This window comes from Bolinopsis microptera, chromosome 1 (assembly GCF_026151205.1).
Source record: "Bolinopsis microptera isolate Bmic1 chromosome 1, MBARI_Bmic_1.0, whole genome shotgun sequence".
NCBI classification, from domain to species: Eukaryota; Metazoa; Ctenophora; class Tentaculata; order Lobata; family Bolinopsidae; genus Bolinopsis; species Bolinopsis microptera.
In genome coordinates, this window is record NC_087072.1 from 7,550,779 (window position 1) to 7,568,278 (window position 17,500).

The following is a 17,500-nucleotide window of genomic DNA, read 5'->3' on the forward strand; positions in this document are numbered from 1 at the left end:
GAATATGAGATGTGCCACCAATCAGCGTGTATGTAATTACAATTGAATTTGATCTAAATATATAATGCAGCTTGTGGCACAGTGGTGATTTCCTGGTCTATGACCACATTGTTAATGTAAGAGTGCAGTGTTCATTACATGCTGAGTGCACCGCTGTTACTACGTAAACAGTTTTAACTGGCAGTTAGAAATACGATGATTATATTGTGAGGTGGAAAATTTATTAATTCTGAAAGGAATTAGCGGAGAAATACAATTCATGGGTTTTTAAATATTCTGTGGTGATCGGTGTTGGTGGTTTACTATTGGATTGCTCGAATCATCAAACACTGTGATGATATTAATCATTAATACTGGCTAATAGATCATAATCATATCGAGATATATGGGATGTAAACATAGTATACAATATCGAGCACTCTGATAAGAAAATTCGCAAAACTTCATTGTAGTCGACTCAAATAGGAAAAACTGTACAATCAACGTGGAGGTAAAATTTCTTGGCTTGGATTGCTTGGTGCTGTGTGGGTCCCCTGTTTTATATTACAACTGCAATTTAACATTGGCAGTCTTTGGCAAAGAACTACGGTATGAACTAATACAGAGGGGGGGGGGGGCGCCAAAAGTCAGTACCCATACATTGGGTCTTATACCACCGCTGTGTTTTATATTTGAGAGTTGTTGCTTTGCAGATGGCATACTGTACCTACTTGTTCAAGGATTCCGTCACCAAAATTTGAAAATTCTATTTTTGGGGGCCACACCCAATTAACATTGAATTGCTTATACTGGCATCTGTGAACATGTTAGAGACTCCATTGTAACATATTGCAATAGGTCATTGAATCCGGAATATAATCTGAAAAGATGGTGCGAAATAGATTTAAAACGACGAAGTTATCAAGCAATCTGTTTATCTTGTTACTGTTAGCAAAATTGATTGGGATTTGGGTACTCAATGATTACCCAATTACGACACCGTAATTTTGTAGGTTTACAACCTACCAGGACGCGCGCCGAGTTGGACTCGTCGACGGTCCCTAATATATGGAACAAATATTTTACGAGTATCATCCGTTTACCGTAATTGGGCTCTCTGCACGATTCCTATAATGCGGATCTAGCCTCAACCCAATGTCCCAATCATCTGATCACACGTAATGAACAAACTCGTTATGCTTGATCATATCTCCGTCATATGAGAAGCTAGAACTCTCATTTTTCAGGACAAACGTAATTCAAATGTGAAATGGCCAAACACCATTCAATAAAATCTGGCTCGATCCGACTATTATATCCAAACTATCTATTAGATGCGAAAATGAACCTTCTGCTTTCATTTGAAGAAAATGAACACGAATATTTTTCGATTTGACAAATTCCTCGAACCAGTGGTGGTAGTACTAGTAAGTAAGTCGTGGTGGTAAGTTATACCAGAAAGAATTATTTCAATTGTCCGGCACTCAGTGATTGAGCTATTAAGGCCAGCGTATGGGTAGGTAGTGCGCCATCGACAGTGAGCCGCGCGTGCCGACTGTAGGATGGTTTTTTAGCGCTAATTTCGGCCAGCACAATTTTCTTCAAACAAATAGATATTAAGTATCCTTCCCGACCTCTGATTGCAACAAAAATTGGTAAGCTTACTTATAGACTTACAAGAAAGGTGTCCGAAAAGTTTAAAGCATATCCAACCATCAGACATTATGTTACAGCTAAAAGCAGCGTATTTTGCCCCATTTTGATCACTATATCATATATCAACTCCGATATCCACCAAATTTTTCGGACAGTTGTGAAAGCCCTATTGGAAGGTCGTCGCCAATTTTCAGAATGATCTCATTCAAGGAACTGAAGATATATCCAAATAATACGACAAAAATCAACGAATTTGGTCAAATTTGGTCAAATTACGCGACTTTTACAGCTAATTTTGCTCCAAAAGCCGCGCACCATCAAATATGGCACCTAGGCGAAACTCACTGATCTTTCCAAAAAGGTATGACAAATTTGGTATTGTGAAAATTCTCACAGTCTCTAGAAAACAATGGTACAAAAATTTTTTAAATCCGAGCAAGTTTACTTTTATGGCGCACCCCCTAGTATGGGTATTGACTTTTGTTTTTTGGCCGCATTACTGATTACAAAAGGGGAACCTCGTCCTTCGACTCCAAGATCGTATATCGAGGGTGAGGTGGGGACTTCGAAATCGGGATTGACAGATGTTACTCGTCTAAATTTCTTCGAATTTCTTTGGCCCGAGGCAAGTGCTACGAAGTAGCGCGCGCCGGGTTTTACTTTACTAGGCCGCGCTCAGCCTGTCATTCCGCCTAATCTCTATTTACTGGGCCGCGCGCAGCCTGTCATTCCGCCGAATCTTTATGTTAATGAACATGATAGCCTGAGGTCCCCAGGTAAAATCTCTATATGTTTATGAACATGATAGCCTGAGGTCCCCAGGTAAGCCGGGCTAGGCCATTAACAATGTAATGGACAAAATTGAGATAATTGAAAAAACATTACATACATTGTACATGAAAACTTATGGATTTTGGAAACTTTCGAAAAACTTTTTAAAAAATATTTTCGGTTAATAATGATCAGTACAGGGTGACATGAACTGTGGGAAAAAGTAGTATCCTGGAAAACTTTTAAAATTTTTGACTCTCGCTTCCAAACTCGTATTGCATAGTATTAGTAAGGGAGGCCTGCCCTACGATTTAATCACATTACAAAGGGGAACCTCGACAACAAGACTTTATATCGATCAGTGTCTAGGGTGAGGTGGGGACTTCGAAATCGGGATAGAAAACATAAAAACTTGTGAAAAACCAAAATAACATAATTTACGGCTCCTAATGCACAATGATTAGGGAGGCATGAACTGTGTTTATTATACTAAGCGGCGCTCAGCCTGTCATTCGCATTCCGACGACTCTTTATTTATGTTAATGAACATCCAGAGAGTCTGAGGTCCCCAGGTAAGAACTGAGGAGAAAAGAAGTTTCCAGAAAAACTTTTAAACATTAACAATTAAAATTTTTGCATTTTAAATCCCGCTTCCGAACTCGTATTGCATAGTAGTATAGTAGTAGAGCTAAGGAAGGCCGCCTGCCCTCCGAAATCGCATTACAAAGCGCGCTACTGCGAGGGCTCCAGTTCATGTGGTCGGTTAAAGCAAATTTTGATGCACCTCGACAAAAAATATTTGTGCTATCGTGCTTTGTACGGGAAATAAAATTAAGACAGGAAGGTTTTGGAGTTTGTGCCCAATTTGAAATTCACGATTTTAATCATTCGCAGATCAGCGAGGCCCAGTGGTGCATTTCGCCGATCTACGCGCTACAAGTGTGTTGACCATTGTTAATGGTTTGGCCCGGCGCGCGCTACTTCGTAGCACTTGCACTTGCCATCGGGCCATCAGGCCATGGTTAACGGGTGATACTCGTAAAATATTTTTTTCAGGACCGTCGACGAGTCTTGTAGCGCGATGCACTACTGGGTCGCGCCGCGCATCAAATAATTCTTCTCGCAACCACACGTATGCAACCACACGTATGCAGATCGGCGAGATGCGAAAGATTGACATCGTGAATCAACGACGAGTCCAACTCGGCGCGCGTCCTGGTAGGTTGTTGATTCACGATGTCAATCCTTCGCATCTCGCCGGACGCCGATCTGTATACGTGTTGTTGCGAGAAGCATTATTTGATGCGCGCGCGACCCAGTAGTGCATCGCGCTACAAGGTAGGTTGTAAACCTACAAGGCCATGGCCATAATATTCCGAGAAGAAAGCGGAGCGCGCTACTTCGAAGAAATTTAGACGAGTAACATCCGTCAACAAGTGTGAAATGCGCGCAATTTGGGGATTGTTATTTCAGTGGGGATTGGAAATATAAACTGCGCCTTTTAAAAATATGACGAAAATATGACAAAATATATTTATTATAAAAGTCGAGCAAAGAAGGGGCCGGGAGATATATATAAATTTTTCAAAATCTTATTGCTCTACTACGAAAGTACCGAGGAAAGCTAAAGGTGGACACCAAACTTGATTGACGATGTCAATCCGTCGCAGAGCAACGATCGTCGACGATGCGAAGCAAGAATGCTAGTTTGCGCGGCGCGTCGAAGCGGCGAACCGCGAAGTCCTCCAAACACCAAACATGAGATCTATTTGTCATACGTTGTATGACCCGCCGTGCACGAGTGCGCGGCTCCCCTGTATCGTAGAAACTCTACACCATAGTGAAATGACCGTAGGGTCACAACGTGATACAAAGATCCATCTATCAAAAGTCTACTAGTCTCATACAACCTCATTCCTGCCCATATAATGTGTTTCGAAACTTGTTTCTATTTGATTGTTAAAGTTTTAAAATATTGGTAGCAATGTATTGTGATATGCTAATTGCATAACTAAAAATTTGATTGTCCTCTGCCAATTGCATCACTTGATTTAATTAAATGTATATACACTGTTTGACACACTTTTACTGTACAGTTTAAATAATAATAATAATAATTCTATACAGTTACATAATTTAAACAATTATGGCCCCCTATTGCAATTGTGGGCAGAATATGTGTCTTTGTTGAAGTGGTATAACAAAGGGCCCCGCTGACCCTGCTGTGCAGGGGATGCCATCTTAAGGGGGTGTCAAATCATCGTTTGAGTGTGGGACAATTTTGAAAAACCTAACTGAGGTACTAGCAAAACTGCGTTAGGGGCTAACAGGCAACATTACGTCACTGGCTGTTATAGTCCTCCTTCAGCTCAACGGAGGGGGTAATCAGGGCACGTGTTAATGAAAAACGTACGTGTCCTTCCACAATCCCTTCTGTTGGGTCACACGTTATTGGGAACTGAGATCGCTATCGTGTAACTAGAAGCAGTATATGCAAAGTAACTTTGGTGATAGGTGATAGGCAATATGAAATTACACATCTTACTTTAACTTTATCCCGCCACCCATGGACTTATTAATTAACGGCTGGTGGTGGTGTCATCGTTTGTCGTACTCAAAACGTTTCGCGGTTGCGAATGCCGGCCCATCGAGGAAAATCTTTTTACTTTGTATTTTAACCATTATAAAGTATGATTAGTCGGATATAGTACTGAGTTCAAACAGTCCCCGAAACGAAAAAGCAAACATTTGATTTTTGTTTCGGCGAGGTAGGTGTTAACGGCCAGGTAGCGCAGTTGGTTAGAACGCCTGTCTTACAATCGTTAGTTATTATTATTAAATCTAAAATAGCTAATAATTTATTAAATTATTAACAGGCCCCTTAACGTGGGCAATAATATACGCTTTTTAAATTATATAAACAAATTTAAGTCTATTTTTCCAATGTTGTTAAGTGTCTCTTTAGATCTGTTTTGGTCTTTTCGTGGGAGTTCCCACATTTGTTGGTTGAGAATGCTCAACATAACATACATGATGCTTGACTGCTTTATTGACCCGGACAGGCACCGGGGGCAGACATCCCAACACCAGTGCGTTGGGACATAGTGTTGGTCTGCTTCAGGACGTGTTAGATCCTAGAGAAGCCGCCATCCCCTCTACTGCTTTAGCTCAGCGGCAGCATGAGCCCTGGTTTCCTGCCACATTGGTACCTCTGAAAGTACAGAAAAGTGGTGGATTTCGGGGTCCAGGATACTCCCTCTTTGTTCTTTATGGTGGTAATATTTCTCTGAGATGTTTGCAGAGTCTTTATTTCATGATCTTTCTAGTTGGATAAATCCTGGAGAGCATCATTTTGTCCCCAAAGAAATTCGACTCTCCTAATGAATGCTTTTTGTGTGCTGCTTTTTGTTAACACTTCATCTAGATAGGAATGTGAGTCTGCCCCACCCAGCTCTTCTTTCAGTTGCAGGTAACTGGTGTCTTGCACCTCCAGACACAATAGGAGCTGGTGTTGGACGGACGATTCATTGTAGAACTTTACAGGAAATGACGAGGGCCTCACACTGACACAAAGATCCATTTATCAAAAGTTGACTAGTTAGTCCATACAATGCTATCCCCATTATTGGTGTCCAGAATTTTTTACTTGTTGTTGTTTATAAAATGGTTGTTTTGTGTCTAGATTGCATACACTGTTTTGTCCTTGCGATCACACTGATTCATTGGTTCTTATCTGTTATGACAGTTTACTGCATTTCAATATTATATATTCATACTGTCAATTAACATATCCTATTAATTGTGGAGCAGATTATTGTCTTGTAAAGTGTATACAAAGGCCCGCTGCCTTGATGTTGCAGTGTAGGATCATCTTAAGGGGGTGTTAATATCGTTTGAAGTTGGAAATTTTTACGTGAACTGAGTACTAGAAAATGCTTGGTAATCAGCAATTTCATCACTGGTTATAGGCTAGCTGAAAGATTGGTCAACCTTGGTGAGTGATTATGACGTGTTTAACCTTGATGAGGCTCGAGTTGGCACATCCATCGGTGTAATGGAGAGCAAGTCAGGTTAATCCTTTGGTGGGTTAGGACATATGATATTCTTTAATTATTTTATCCCGCACAGCTTTAATTATTAGGACCTGGTTGGGTCCAATAGTTGTCGTATCAAACGTTTCGCGTTGCGATGCCAGTGCTTAAGGAGAAGTAAGCTTTAACGATTTAAACCGTAAGTTGAGTTAGTCGATATAGTTATTCAAAATCCCCCACTTTGATTTTGTTCGCAAAGGGTAGGTGTTTAACGGCATGCGCTTTTTGAATCGCTGTCCTACAATCGTTAGGTTGCGAGTTCGAAACCCACTGACTGCCTGGTCGTGGGGTGAGCGTCGTCGACGTTCAGCTAAGGATCATGAGTGGTCTATGCAGCCCCCCGGTCTACTCAGCCGAATACTCGAGAAATCAGGTGTGAGGGTTAAATGAGGAGCTGCACATTGCAGCAAAGTCTCGGACGAAGAAAGTATGGTACACACTACCTTAACCGTCACTGGCCAAAAAGATCCTTCGGCTTCCTGTAATTGGCTGGTTGCACTTGTGTAACATTGTGGCTGTTGGAATACACCGAAGTAAAATAAGTGTCTAGATAAAAAAAGACTGAATCGTTGATGGGCCGGCAAATATTTGTTGTCGAGTAGTGTTGAATACTCATATTAACATGATTATTGATTTAATTTAGGAATTGTATATAACTATCTCTGACCAAGTTTAATTGTTAATGAGAATGCACCCCAGCACTGGGCGCGCGCGGCGGCTTTGATGTTAGCGGCTACAAGCTTGAAGCTAGGCAGCTGCAGGAAAAACGCCGCGCGAGTTCACAGTTCAGCGTACGGCTTTTCGTTTTTTATTTTACAAATGGCAAAGCAACTTTTAATGATTATTAATGGAATTATCGGATATTTATAATTCAATATGTATTCATTCTTCTGTGGAAAATAAAAATTGTATTTTACTTCATCTTGGTAGCTATCAACGCAGCAAGTCTCCTAACGAAACGCTTGGCCACAGGTGCCATTCCTCCTTTAGTGGTAAAAGCAACTTTTCTTTTAGGATAAGAATAGTTTTCAATTTTCATTGCTTAAGGGAAGTAGCGGCTACTTGTAACCTAACTTAGGACCATTCACACTGAGTAAATTCCACCACTCCATGAGTTTCTTCAAAATACCTGCTGGCACTGCAGAGCAGGCTCCCCCCCCCCCCCCCCCGAAACTGCTGATGTCTATTCACCGATGACTGTATACAATACCATTACCATAGCAGAGAGTTAATTAATTAATTAAATTATTCCAACGTACATTACAGTTACACACAGGCCACAGTGCCTCATGTATGTAATGTGTCACAGGCGACAGCAAATAAACAAAAACAAAAACTTATATGAGTGAAACAGGACACACACGTGTACGATCTCAGCCAAGGTGCAAGGTGTCCTGGACAACCAAATCATATAGATAACCTGTAGTGGATGCGCTTGATGTGCTTTGTACTGTTTACAATTAACTATGTGTTAAAACTGCGCGTCTTAGTTGTCCAAACAAGGATTGGACACCCTACAACACAAAATTTCACAAAGATCATGCGTGCGCTTACATCGAACGTTTGAATGAATAGAGAGCTTTATATTGCGGTTAGATATTTCCGAATACCATTACTAATCAATATTTCTATTTTCAAGCACCAGCCACCAGATAATAATTTTAGGGCGTCCACGGACGCCTGGACGCCCTCGATAGCTGCCTCTGCTGCAGAGTCATCCGCGCACCAGGCCTGCATCAATTCTCCTAATTTTGTCATGTTGGCCAGGATGTTGGGGAAATTGGTAGATCACCGACCGGCTATAAGCCGGTTATAAGCCGGCTATAAGCCGGCTTATAGCCGGCTACAATTTTTATAGCCGGCTTTAAGCCGGCTTATAGCCGGTTAGTAGCCGCTTACATCGTACTGAACTGAGTTAATATCTTAAAACCGGCTTATAGCCGGCTTATAACCACTTTCGATACCTAAACGGCTAATAGCCGGCTTATAACCGGCTAATAGCCGTTTTCACTGAATTTCTTATAGCCGGCTCCTAACTATCGTTCAGTACGATGTAGTTGAGTTAATATCTTATAACCGGCTAATAGCAGGCTAATAACCGGCTAATAGCCGTCGCTCAACAACAAATGTAAGCGGCTACTAACCGGCTATAAGCCGGCTATAAAAATTGTAGCCGGCTATAAGCCAGCTTATAGCCGGTTAGTAGCCGGCTTATAGCCGGTCGGTGATCTACCAACTGGCCGGATGTTGATAAGAGGACAAATACCGATTGCATACCCAGCCATTGCTGCTGCATCACCTTGTGTTGCTTCAATGATTGTTTTTAAAAAGTCACTATTAACTTAATCTATTGCTTTAGGATGAGCGTGGCTGTGAAGAAGAAGCCAGTAACACCGTCACACCCCCAATTCAAGTTTGGCAAGAAAAAACCAAACTACACAAAGAAAAAGCGGAGGCTAAGCTCTTACTCCAGCCAAGAGAAAGAAAAAGGATTTGTTCCTGGTGGCGATGTAACAGATCCTTTAAATTTAAAGGATCCAGATTTGACTCTTAACTACACTCCTTCTCCTGATCATAATGCAGACTTACCAACGCCAATTGTATTTGTTGATCAGAGTGATCCATTATGTCTAAAAAGATCACCAAAAAGAAAAAGAGAGCGGAAGAACAGTAGGCACAAGAGTAGTGCTAGTATAAGCGAACATCCAGAAAGTGCTCCACCATCAGCTGTCTCAGTCAGATTCAATGAGAAAGCTAAAAAGTTTTGTTATGGAAATTACTCTAAGTACTATGGGTACAGAAACCCTGACAAGGAACAAGATGTAAGGTTAAAATATTTTGATGGTTCTATGTTTGCTGGAAAGGATGTCCTTGATTTGGGGTGTAATATTGGACACATAACACTCACCATAGCAAAAGAATATGAGCCTAAGAAGATTGTTGGAGTTGACATCGACGGAAATTTGATCAATGTGGCCAGGAAAAATATCAGGAGATATCTAAGCAAAGAAAAGTCCTCCAAATTTCCAGTTTCAATGCAGCTCTGCTATGGGCCTCTATTTGGCCAGGAATCTAATGATACCAAATTCCCTCATAATATTGCTTTCAGAAAGGTTGGTCCACTATAGATTATGTCTATCAATATCAGTAGTCTTTTCTGAAAGACTAATGATCAGCTGTTCATTGATTTATAATTTTAATCATTGTAATCTGTTAAAATACTTACAGCAATGTTATTCAGGAAAATTGGGTTCCTCTTGAAGAGGCTAAAGAGGTGACAGAAATGTTTGATGTCATTATGTGTTTATCAGTGACCAAGTGGGTACATCTTAACTGGGGTGATGACGGTATCAAAAATCTCTTTAAGAAGGTTTGTTTTATATATAATTATGAGTTTTAATATTATGGTACTAACCTCTAATTTTAATGAGCCATTATATGTCATTCTCAGTGGGAGACTTTGGGTAAGGGAACTGATCCGGCCCCCAAGAGGGATCAGATCACGTCACCAAATAGTACTGTCCCAGCAGCTGATGTGAGGGGGCTTTCTTTGAAATAACTTTCTGTCATTACCAACCAATACATTGTCTCTCAATTAAAAACATTACAATTTGAATCAAATTACAATAAACAGGTGGTTCTTAGGCTAATTGATTGGTTCCCCAATGTCAGCTTCCCTAATTTCCCACGGTGCTTCAAGCTTGCATGTTAATTACTTGATGACGTATATGGTGGTCATATCACTCTTTGCCCAAAGTCTGGAAGATTTGCCCTTTTCACAACAACAACAAAACCTGGCAAATTTGTATTGTTACAAAAGTGTAACCTCTGTTTTCCCACCAGATGTATCAGTCAATAAGACCAGGAGGTAAACTCGTTCTGGAATGTCAACATTGGAAGAGCTATGCCAGAAGGAAAAAACTTACTGTTAGTAACACAATCATTTTTATTTTTTTATTCCAAACTTACTGATCATTTGAAGTTTCAAGACATTTCTCATTGTAAAAATTTGAATTATTTCAATAGAAATAAAGTCTTAAATGAAGCAGTGTCGAAATCACAGTGTTTCAAACAGAAAAGAAAGGGCAGAGTCGAGTTTGTGCTTCTAAAAATAAATTATGATCTTGTCCCGATGCCAAAGTTATTAAACATTTTTGATTTAACACTTTGTTATTTGCAGCCCGCTATATATAAGAACTATGCAGAAATCCAAATCCTACCTTACGAGTTTCCCCAGTATCTCCAGACAATAGGATTTGTTGACTGGCAAACCATTGGCACACCTTTTCACACACAGAAAGGTAACGTAATTCTATACTTAATACTAATCATCTTACAATTTTAGTGTCGTCGAATTATTTGCGTATTTATGATAAGAATCTGTTCAGCCATCCATATTTTCACGTACTGGCCTCTAGCCGATATTGCACTGAGTTACTTTCCAATTGATTAGGTTCTTGATTGTCAGTTGCTAAGGCTCAATTTAGAATTCATTCAGGATTTCGCCGTCCTATCTGGATATTCTCCAAGCCCAAAACAACATCTGACACAACAGCAGATTCTATTCTTTCCCCGGAGAACAGTGCACAAAGTTCCCAACAATCCTCCTCACACCCTAGCTCATCTCAATCCAGCGTGTCTCAAAGCCAGGAGACTCAATAGTGGTCACGTGATCCTAGTGTGTTACATGTGGTGTTATTCCTAGGAATGTTGTCACAGATTCAGAAGATTGTGAGATATATCAGTGCACGGACCGACGCAAGAAGAACAGAATTACAAGCGCTATGTGCCCCAAGCCTGAAGAAGATATCTTATCTTATCATTTGTCCTTGAATAACTATTGCAAAACGGTCTGTTTGCAGGGATTGTTAAAATTGTCGTAAGAACGATAATGTTGCTAATAACTGCTAAAGGGTTGTTTTAACGTGTGGACTGTGGGCTTCCTCCAAGTCTTACTCCTAATCTTAAAAGATGAAATTATCATTAGTCATTATAATTATATTATCATTAGTCATTATAATGTTCCTGTTGTTTAAAAAGAAATAAAGTTTCTGATATAAAGCTGACTTGCCTATTTATAAATCATCTAGAATTAATAAATGCCATTGATGGAATATGGGCACAATTGTTTTACGAAAAGTAACATGATCTACAATGATAAACATGACGAGAATGTGAAATTCTTTGCGAGTTTTTATAAATCTCCAACCAATTTGCAGCACATTGCACTACTGTGCTGTTACCCTAGCTGCACTTGTGTGCGGTACATTTTATATTCAACAAACTTTAAAATTTAATATGATGGTACAAATGTGTTTAACTTAAGATTTAGTAAAAATTCTTTAGATGGCCTTGTGTTTAATTTAATGTTGAAGTAATGTACACTATGCAATACGTGCCAACTGAAAGCATTTGTAATCTGATACATTAAGGGGGCAGGGGGGGGTCTTCATGGAAATTTTCTCAAAATCGACTTTTTAGTTGTTTCTGATAGAGGAGAGTGATATCTATCAGATGCTTTTAATCCGATAGAAAAATATTGTTCCTAGCCAAAATTATCGCCGGTAAAAGGTCAGCGCTTGTGTGTAATTGTATTGCGCGAGCGATTTTTGATCGCGTGCCCTGAAAATCGAGTCTAAAAATCTATCTCCTCCTACATTTTTTGAGCAATCACCCTCAAACTTTCAGGATATGTTCTAGGGATCATTTAGAAGAGATTGTCCGGGCAAAATTTTGAGATAGGCCTTTAAACATTTTTTATTCGATTTTAAAAATCTTGGACCTCGAAAAATCGTCAAAAAACCAGGTCCAAGATTTTCAAAATCGAATAAAAAATGTTTAAAGGCCTATCTCAAAATTTTGCCCGGACAATCTCTTCTAAATGATCCCTAGAACATCTCCTGAAAGTTTGAGGGTGATTGCTCAAAAAATGTAGGAGGAGATAGATTTTTAGACTCGATTTTCAGGGCACGCGATCAAAAATCGCTCGCGCAATACAATTACACACAAGCGCTGACCTTCTACCGGCGATAATTTCTGCTAGGAGCAGTATTTTTCTATCAGATTAAAAGCATCTGATAGATATCACTCCCCTCTATCAGAAACAACTAAAAAGTCGATTTTGAGAAAATTTCCATGAAGACCCCCCCCTGCCCCCTTAACACGTCATGTAACGTTTATAATAGTATAATGATTTCAAATAGATCATTAACCAATCATTTAACCACGATAGCTTGATAAAATGCCGTATGCCAACCAGCCTACTATTAAAATCCTGGAATTAACGGATGAGAACATAAAGTTCATCATTGAGAAGACAGATCTTTCCCTGGCTAATACCATCAGAAGGGTCTTCATAGCGGAGGTTTGATAAGATTTTCGTGATATTATCTTTTTTTGGTCAAATTGCTTTGATAACTAGAGCCATATATAATATCGAATATTATATTAAACGTGTACGTGTGAAATGTGAAGCAAATCTTTAGCAGCCTAAACTTCGCACCATCGTTATTTTTATTGTAAATAGTACTATAAATACAATTTTGATATGGTCAAAGTGTCCCTACAGACAGATGTTGCGAACCTGTATAATTTTACATATCGAAAATATAAGATTCCTTCTTTAATGAGCACATATATCACGTGACAATATTGTATCACGTGACAACTAACTTCTCACGTGACAACCAACTCCTCACGTGACAGGTGTGTACGCTAGCAATAGACTGGGTGCAGATTCAACAAAACACATCAGTTCTCATAGACGAGTTTATATCGCACAGAATGGGCCTTATTCCCCTGACTTCAGATGAGATCGTGGATCAGCTTCACAATTTTAGGGATTGTTCATGTGGTGAGTATTTATTTATTATTATAAGAGTTTATATAACATTATATTATGAGTTTATATACCATTATATATTATGAGTCTATATAACATTATATTATGAGTTTATTATTATATTATGTAAGGGAACGTGATTGTGTTAATAGCTGTATGTGGTGATACTATTTCGTGTGTTGCGCAATATTAGTAGATATATTATTCTGCAACAACAAAACCCAACCATCAAACATCAGCTAATGTAGACTGTACAACATAACACCTGAAATTATTACACTTTGTAAGAAATAGGGCCAGTTAGTTTCAATATAGGATAAGATAAGAGAGGGGGGAGGGGTTGATCTCGTACCCAACTCTATTGTAGCGCACTAAGAACTTTAGCTTACTGTGTAGTGGGTAAGGGAGAGGGTATCAAGTATTGGCTACACTTTCAACTCGTAACACAACTATCAGGTTGCTTATATTGTGAGCCAAAGTGCAATAATATGAGAATATGTCATTGTCTTTATTGTCTTAGTCTTTGTTCAGAAAGTGCAGTAACTGACCAACCTATCTTTAAAATCGCTCTCCTACAAACGCCTCTTAAATCGCTCTCCTACAATTGCCTTTTGAGTCGACCAACGGACCGCATAGATCCCCTAGATCAAGAATTCTGCCTAATTATACCTAATAATAATTAGTGCGGTTTTTAAGTCTACGTTGCATTTCTGAGTTGAAATACCTTGGTTTCTTTCTATATCTACGGGATTGCCGTACATGAGCATTTTCATGTGATGTTAGTTATATTGTGTTGCGCAATACATTGAGTACTATACTAAACAACTATTAATGGGATGATATACATCATATTTACTCAACTACACACGGCACAGTGGGTGTAGGTCACACTTTAAGATTGAGACAAACTGACCAGGTAAATTAATAATATGACATGGTAATAAATTTACTACGTCATGGTTGCATAATATTATTGATAAAGCTTTGCCTATCGAATATGTATGTAAGTCAGTACTGTATATAATAATGCTGCGTTGTTAGTTGAAACAAATTGCTCTTTCTTTAATGTCTACATTTATGAGCTAATATTAATAACTCTCTCCCTTAAACCACACCTCCTCCCCCTAGTTGACTACTGCAGAGACTGCTCAGTAGAGCTGACGTTAGACGTGCGGTGTAACGACGAGACTCCTCGTCACGTGACCACACGTGATCTGATCAGTAGTAATCTGAAGTGTATACCTGTTACCAGCCGTGTCAGGGACCACGAGCCTGATGGTGATACTAACCAGGTCACTTGCCTACTTTATCTGAAGTTATGACATTACATTACTGAAGTAACGATCATTCAGTAATGTAATGTATAGTGTATATTACATCCTTTTTAAAGTAAATATCCGTCAACAAGGTTATATTCAAATTAAACTTACCCACAGCTGCAGCCTATAGTAACCTCTCGTCTATAGTGCAGTGGCCAGTGTACAATTAATTAATAATCTAACTCTACTATATTTATCAGGACGATATTCTGATCTGCAAACTGCGGCGAGGGCAGCATCTCAAGATGAAGATGTACGCGAGGAAGGGGTTCGCAAAGGAACACACCAAGTGGAGTCCGTGTTCAGCTGTTGGTTTCGAGTACGATCCCGACAATGCTCTTAGGTACTGATATTTCTATCTTATAATTATATGAGTATGGAAATTCTCGATGTCACGATTTCGATGTCAACAGAGTTTCCAAAAGTTTGGTTGCTCAAATCACACATTTCCTAATCTTTGTGCCCTCTCACTATGAGAGATGAGTTAATTACTGTTCACACCTAACCTCCTCTCTTCAGGCACACGACCTATCCAGTACCGTCTGACTGGCCCAAGAGTGACTACTCTGAACTGGAGGAAGACCAAACAGAGGCTCCCTTTGAAGTGTTTGGTAGACCGGAGAAGTTCTGGTTTAATCTGGAGAGTATCGGGTCTCTGAGACCAGAGAACATCGTACTGACAGGATTACAGGTCCTCAAGAAGAAGCTCACCGATCTGCAGACTCATTTTAATAGTGAGGTGGCCAAGGAAGCTCTTTATATTGCTCCTTGAGAGTGGAGTGCTGTTTCAACAGGACTGTTAGTTATGTTTCCCGACCTTCCGAAATTTTTATGAACAGATTGTATTTTAATGGCATATTTTGGCGGTAAGTAATACCAATAAGTGCTGCACTGAGTGCCCAATGCCCATAATATACTATGTCTATTACTGACCGTTCGCGTTCCTCGACTATATAAATTCCATTTCAACTGGATGCAAAATGAGCGTTGTGTCCTTTCTTTCAAGTCGATGATAATCATTTTAGAAGACATTTTCTATATTGTCTGGTTTTAATTATTCATAATTGAATATCTTACAAGATCTAATTTATTCAGTAATTGTATTATCTATTTCAACCTCTTGAAGGCTCTAATGTCATCTATTATCTTTGATTGCAATGCTAATTATTCAAAATGGCAGACTATGATAAGAAACTTTTGCATTATATATGACAATTTGGAATAATTCTGAAGAAATAAAAACTTATTTTGCTTTCATATGTAATAAATATTCTGCAACGTGTGAATTTTTTCATAATAGCATTTAAACTATTAGTCTCAGTAAAATTATATTGAAATTTAAATTTGTAAAAGATGATATTATCTTGACTAGTAGAACAATATAGCAAGGTGTAAGAATGGGACGAAGGAGATCAAAAAGAAAGCCACCACCAAAGAAGAAGTTGACGGGTATTTTGGACACCTTGTTCGACTGTCCGTTTTGTAATCACGAAAAGAGTTGCGATGTCAAGATCGACAGACAAAGTAAGTTTCATTGTTGTGTGTGTGAAGCGTGTTGGTAGACGTGTTAAATAAACGTAGCCCAAAATTTTAATCATATTGTTAAAATAATATGTCGAAGTTTTGGATCAGTGTTAGGCCACTGTGAAATCAGTGTTGGTTAAGTTGAAAGGGTAAGCAATGTGTAACCCTAGAAATACATTTTAATAATCCTGATTCCTGGTTGACCTTGTCTTTTATGAAAATGGCTTTGGTCACTGATTCTTGGAAAAGTTGTATTTGTGGCGTAAGTACAGTAATTAATCCTTTGATTTCTTGTTCGCACAGATAAGACTTATATATTATAAACCTTTTCATCTGTATTCTTAATCTTATCTGAACTGATTTGAAAGTGCATAATTTTATTATTAAGTCTCGCTAGAATGACTTAAATGGACATCTTCGTTGAGTATATTTTTAATGTCGAAGCGTGTAGTAAATGTTAGAATTTATTTATAATCTCTTATCACCCCTCAGACAACAGTGCTATGATACAGTGTACAGTGTGTATGGAGGACTACAAATGTGCAGTTAACTACTTATCAGAACCGGTCGATGTGTACAGCGAATGGATTGACGCGTGCGAGGACGCCAACAAGGAGGACGACTGAAGCGTGCAAGAGCGCTAAGCTTGCTAAATAGCGCTAACGCAGTCACACCCAGAAGAGTGATGTGTGTGTGGCTAAACGGTTGTCATGTTGCTTATCAAGTTAGCTCCTATATTTGGTGGTACACTTTCAGAAAGTGGTATAATTTCTAATGATGAAGGTTTTCGTTCGTACGTCCTTACCACAGACATTAACTAAATTATCACAATCGGGCGTGAAGTTTCATTATTGATACGTCATGACGATTGTTGCTATCCAAATACTGCCACTGTTATATATACGCAATACTACAAGCATGTGCTATTTGAGGAAGTTTTTATTATTAATATTATTTGTGAGTTGGAATTGTATTGGGTTGCTGTTTATAGTTTTACTGGATTAAAACATTTACAATTAGTGCTATACTTGTGATCACAGTATTAGAGCAGTCAATCAAGATTAAATGTTACATTTTTATATTTACCAGATGCGTTTAGGCGGGAGGCTTAATGTCTCTTTGCTCAGAACTCGTTCAATTTTTATTATTGTTCATTTTTCTTGAATATTGAATATTTTTACGCATAATGCAGGGCACGACAGAGTCAACGAGTGTAGTATTTTATTAATAAAACAAAAGTAAGATTAAACAAAAGTAAAATATAACAAAAGTTAGGTACAACAAAGGAAATAGATATTACGAGTAAGGGTACTTACTAA

At 38.9% G+C, this 17,500-nt stretch overlaps 2 protein-coding genes across 2 annotated transcripts; both read left to right on the top strand.

Annotated features, from left to right (window-relative positions):
- Window positions 1-8,802: 8,802 nt before the first annotated feature.
- Window positions 8,803-11,962, top strand: LOC134815117 (7SK snRNA methylphosphate capping enzyme-like). Its single transcript, XM_063823608.1, has 5 exons — window positions 8,803-9,610; window positions 9,739-9,867; window positions 10,341-10,424; window positions 10,678-10,798; window positions 10,996-11,962. The coding sequence occupies exons 1-5, from the start codon at window positions 8,858-8,860 to the stop codon at window positions 11,157-11,159; spliced, it is 1,251 nt and encodes a 416-aa protein (XP_063679678.1). The 5' UTR covers window positions 8,803-8,857; the 3' UTR covers window positions 11,160-11,962.
- Window positions 11,963-12,733: 771 nt separating this feature from the next.
- On the top strand, window positions 12,734-15,911 carry LOC134820149 (DNA-directed RNA polymerase II subunit RPB3-like). The gene is made up of 5 exons (XM_063830374.1): window positions 12,734-12,861; window positions 13,203-13,350; window positions 14,467-14,630; window positions 14,858-15,000; window positions 15,177-15,911. The coding sequence occupies exons 1-5, from the start codon at window positions 12,739-12,741 to the stop codon at window positions 15,427-15,429; spliced, it is 831 nt and encodes a 276-aa protein (XP_063686444.1). The 5' UTR covers window positions 12,734-12,738; the 3' UTR covers window positions 15,430-15,911.
- Window positions 15,912-17,500: the final 1,589 nt, after the last annotated feature.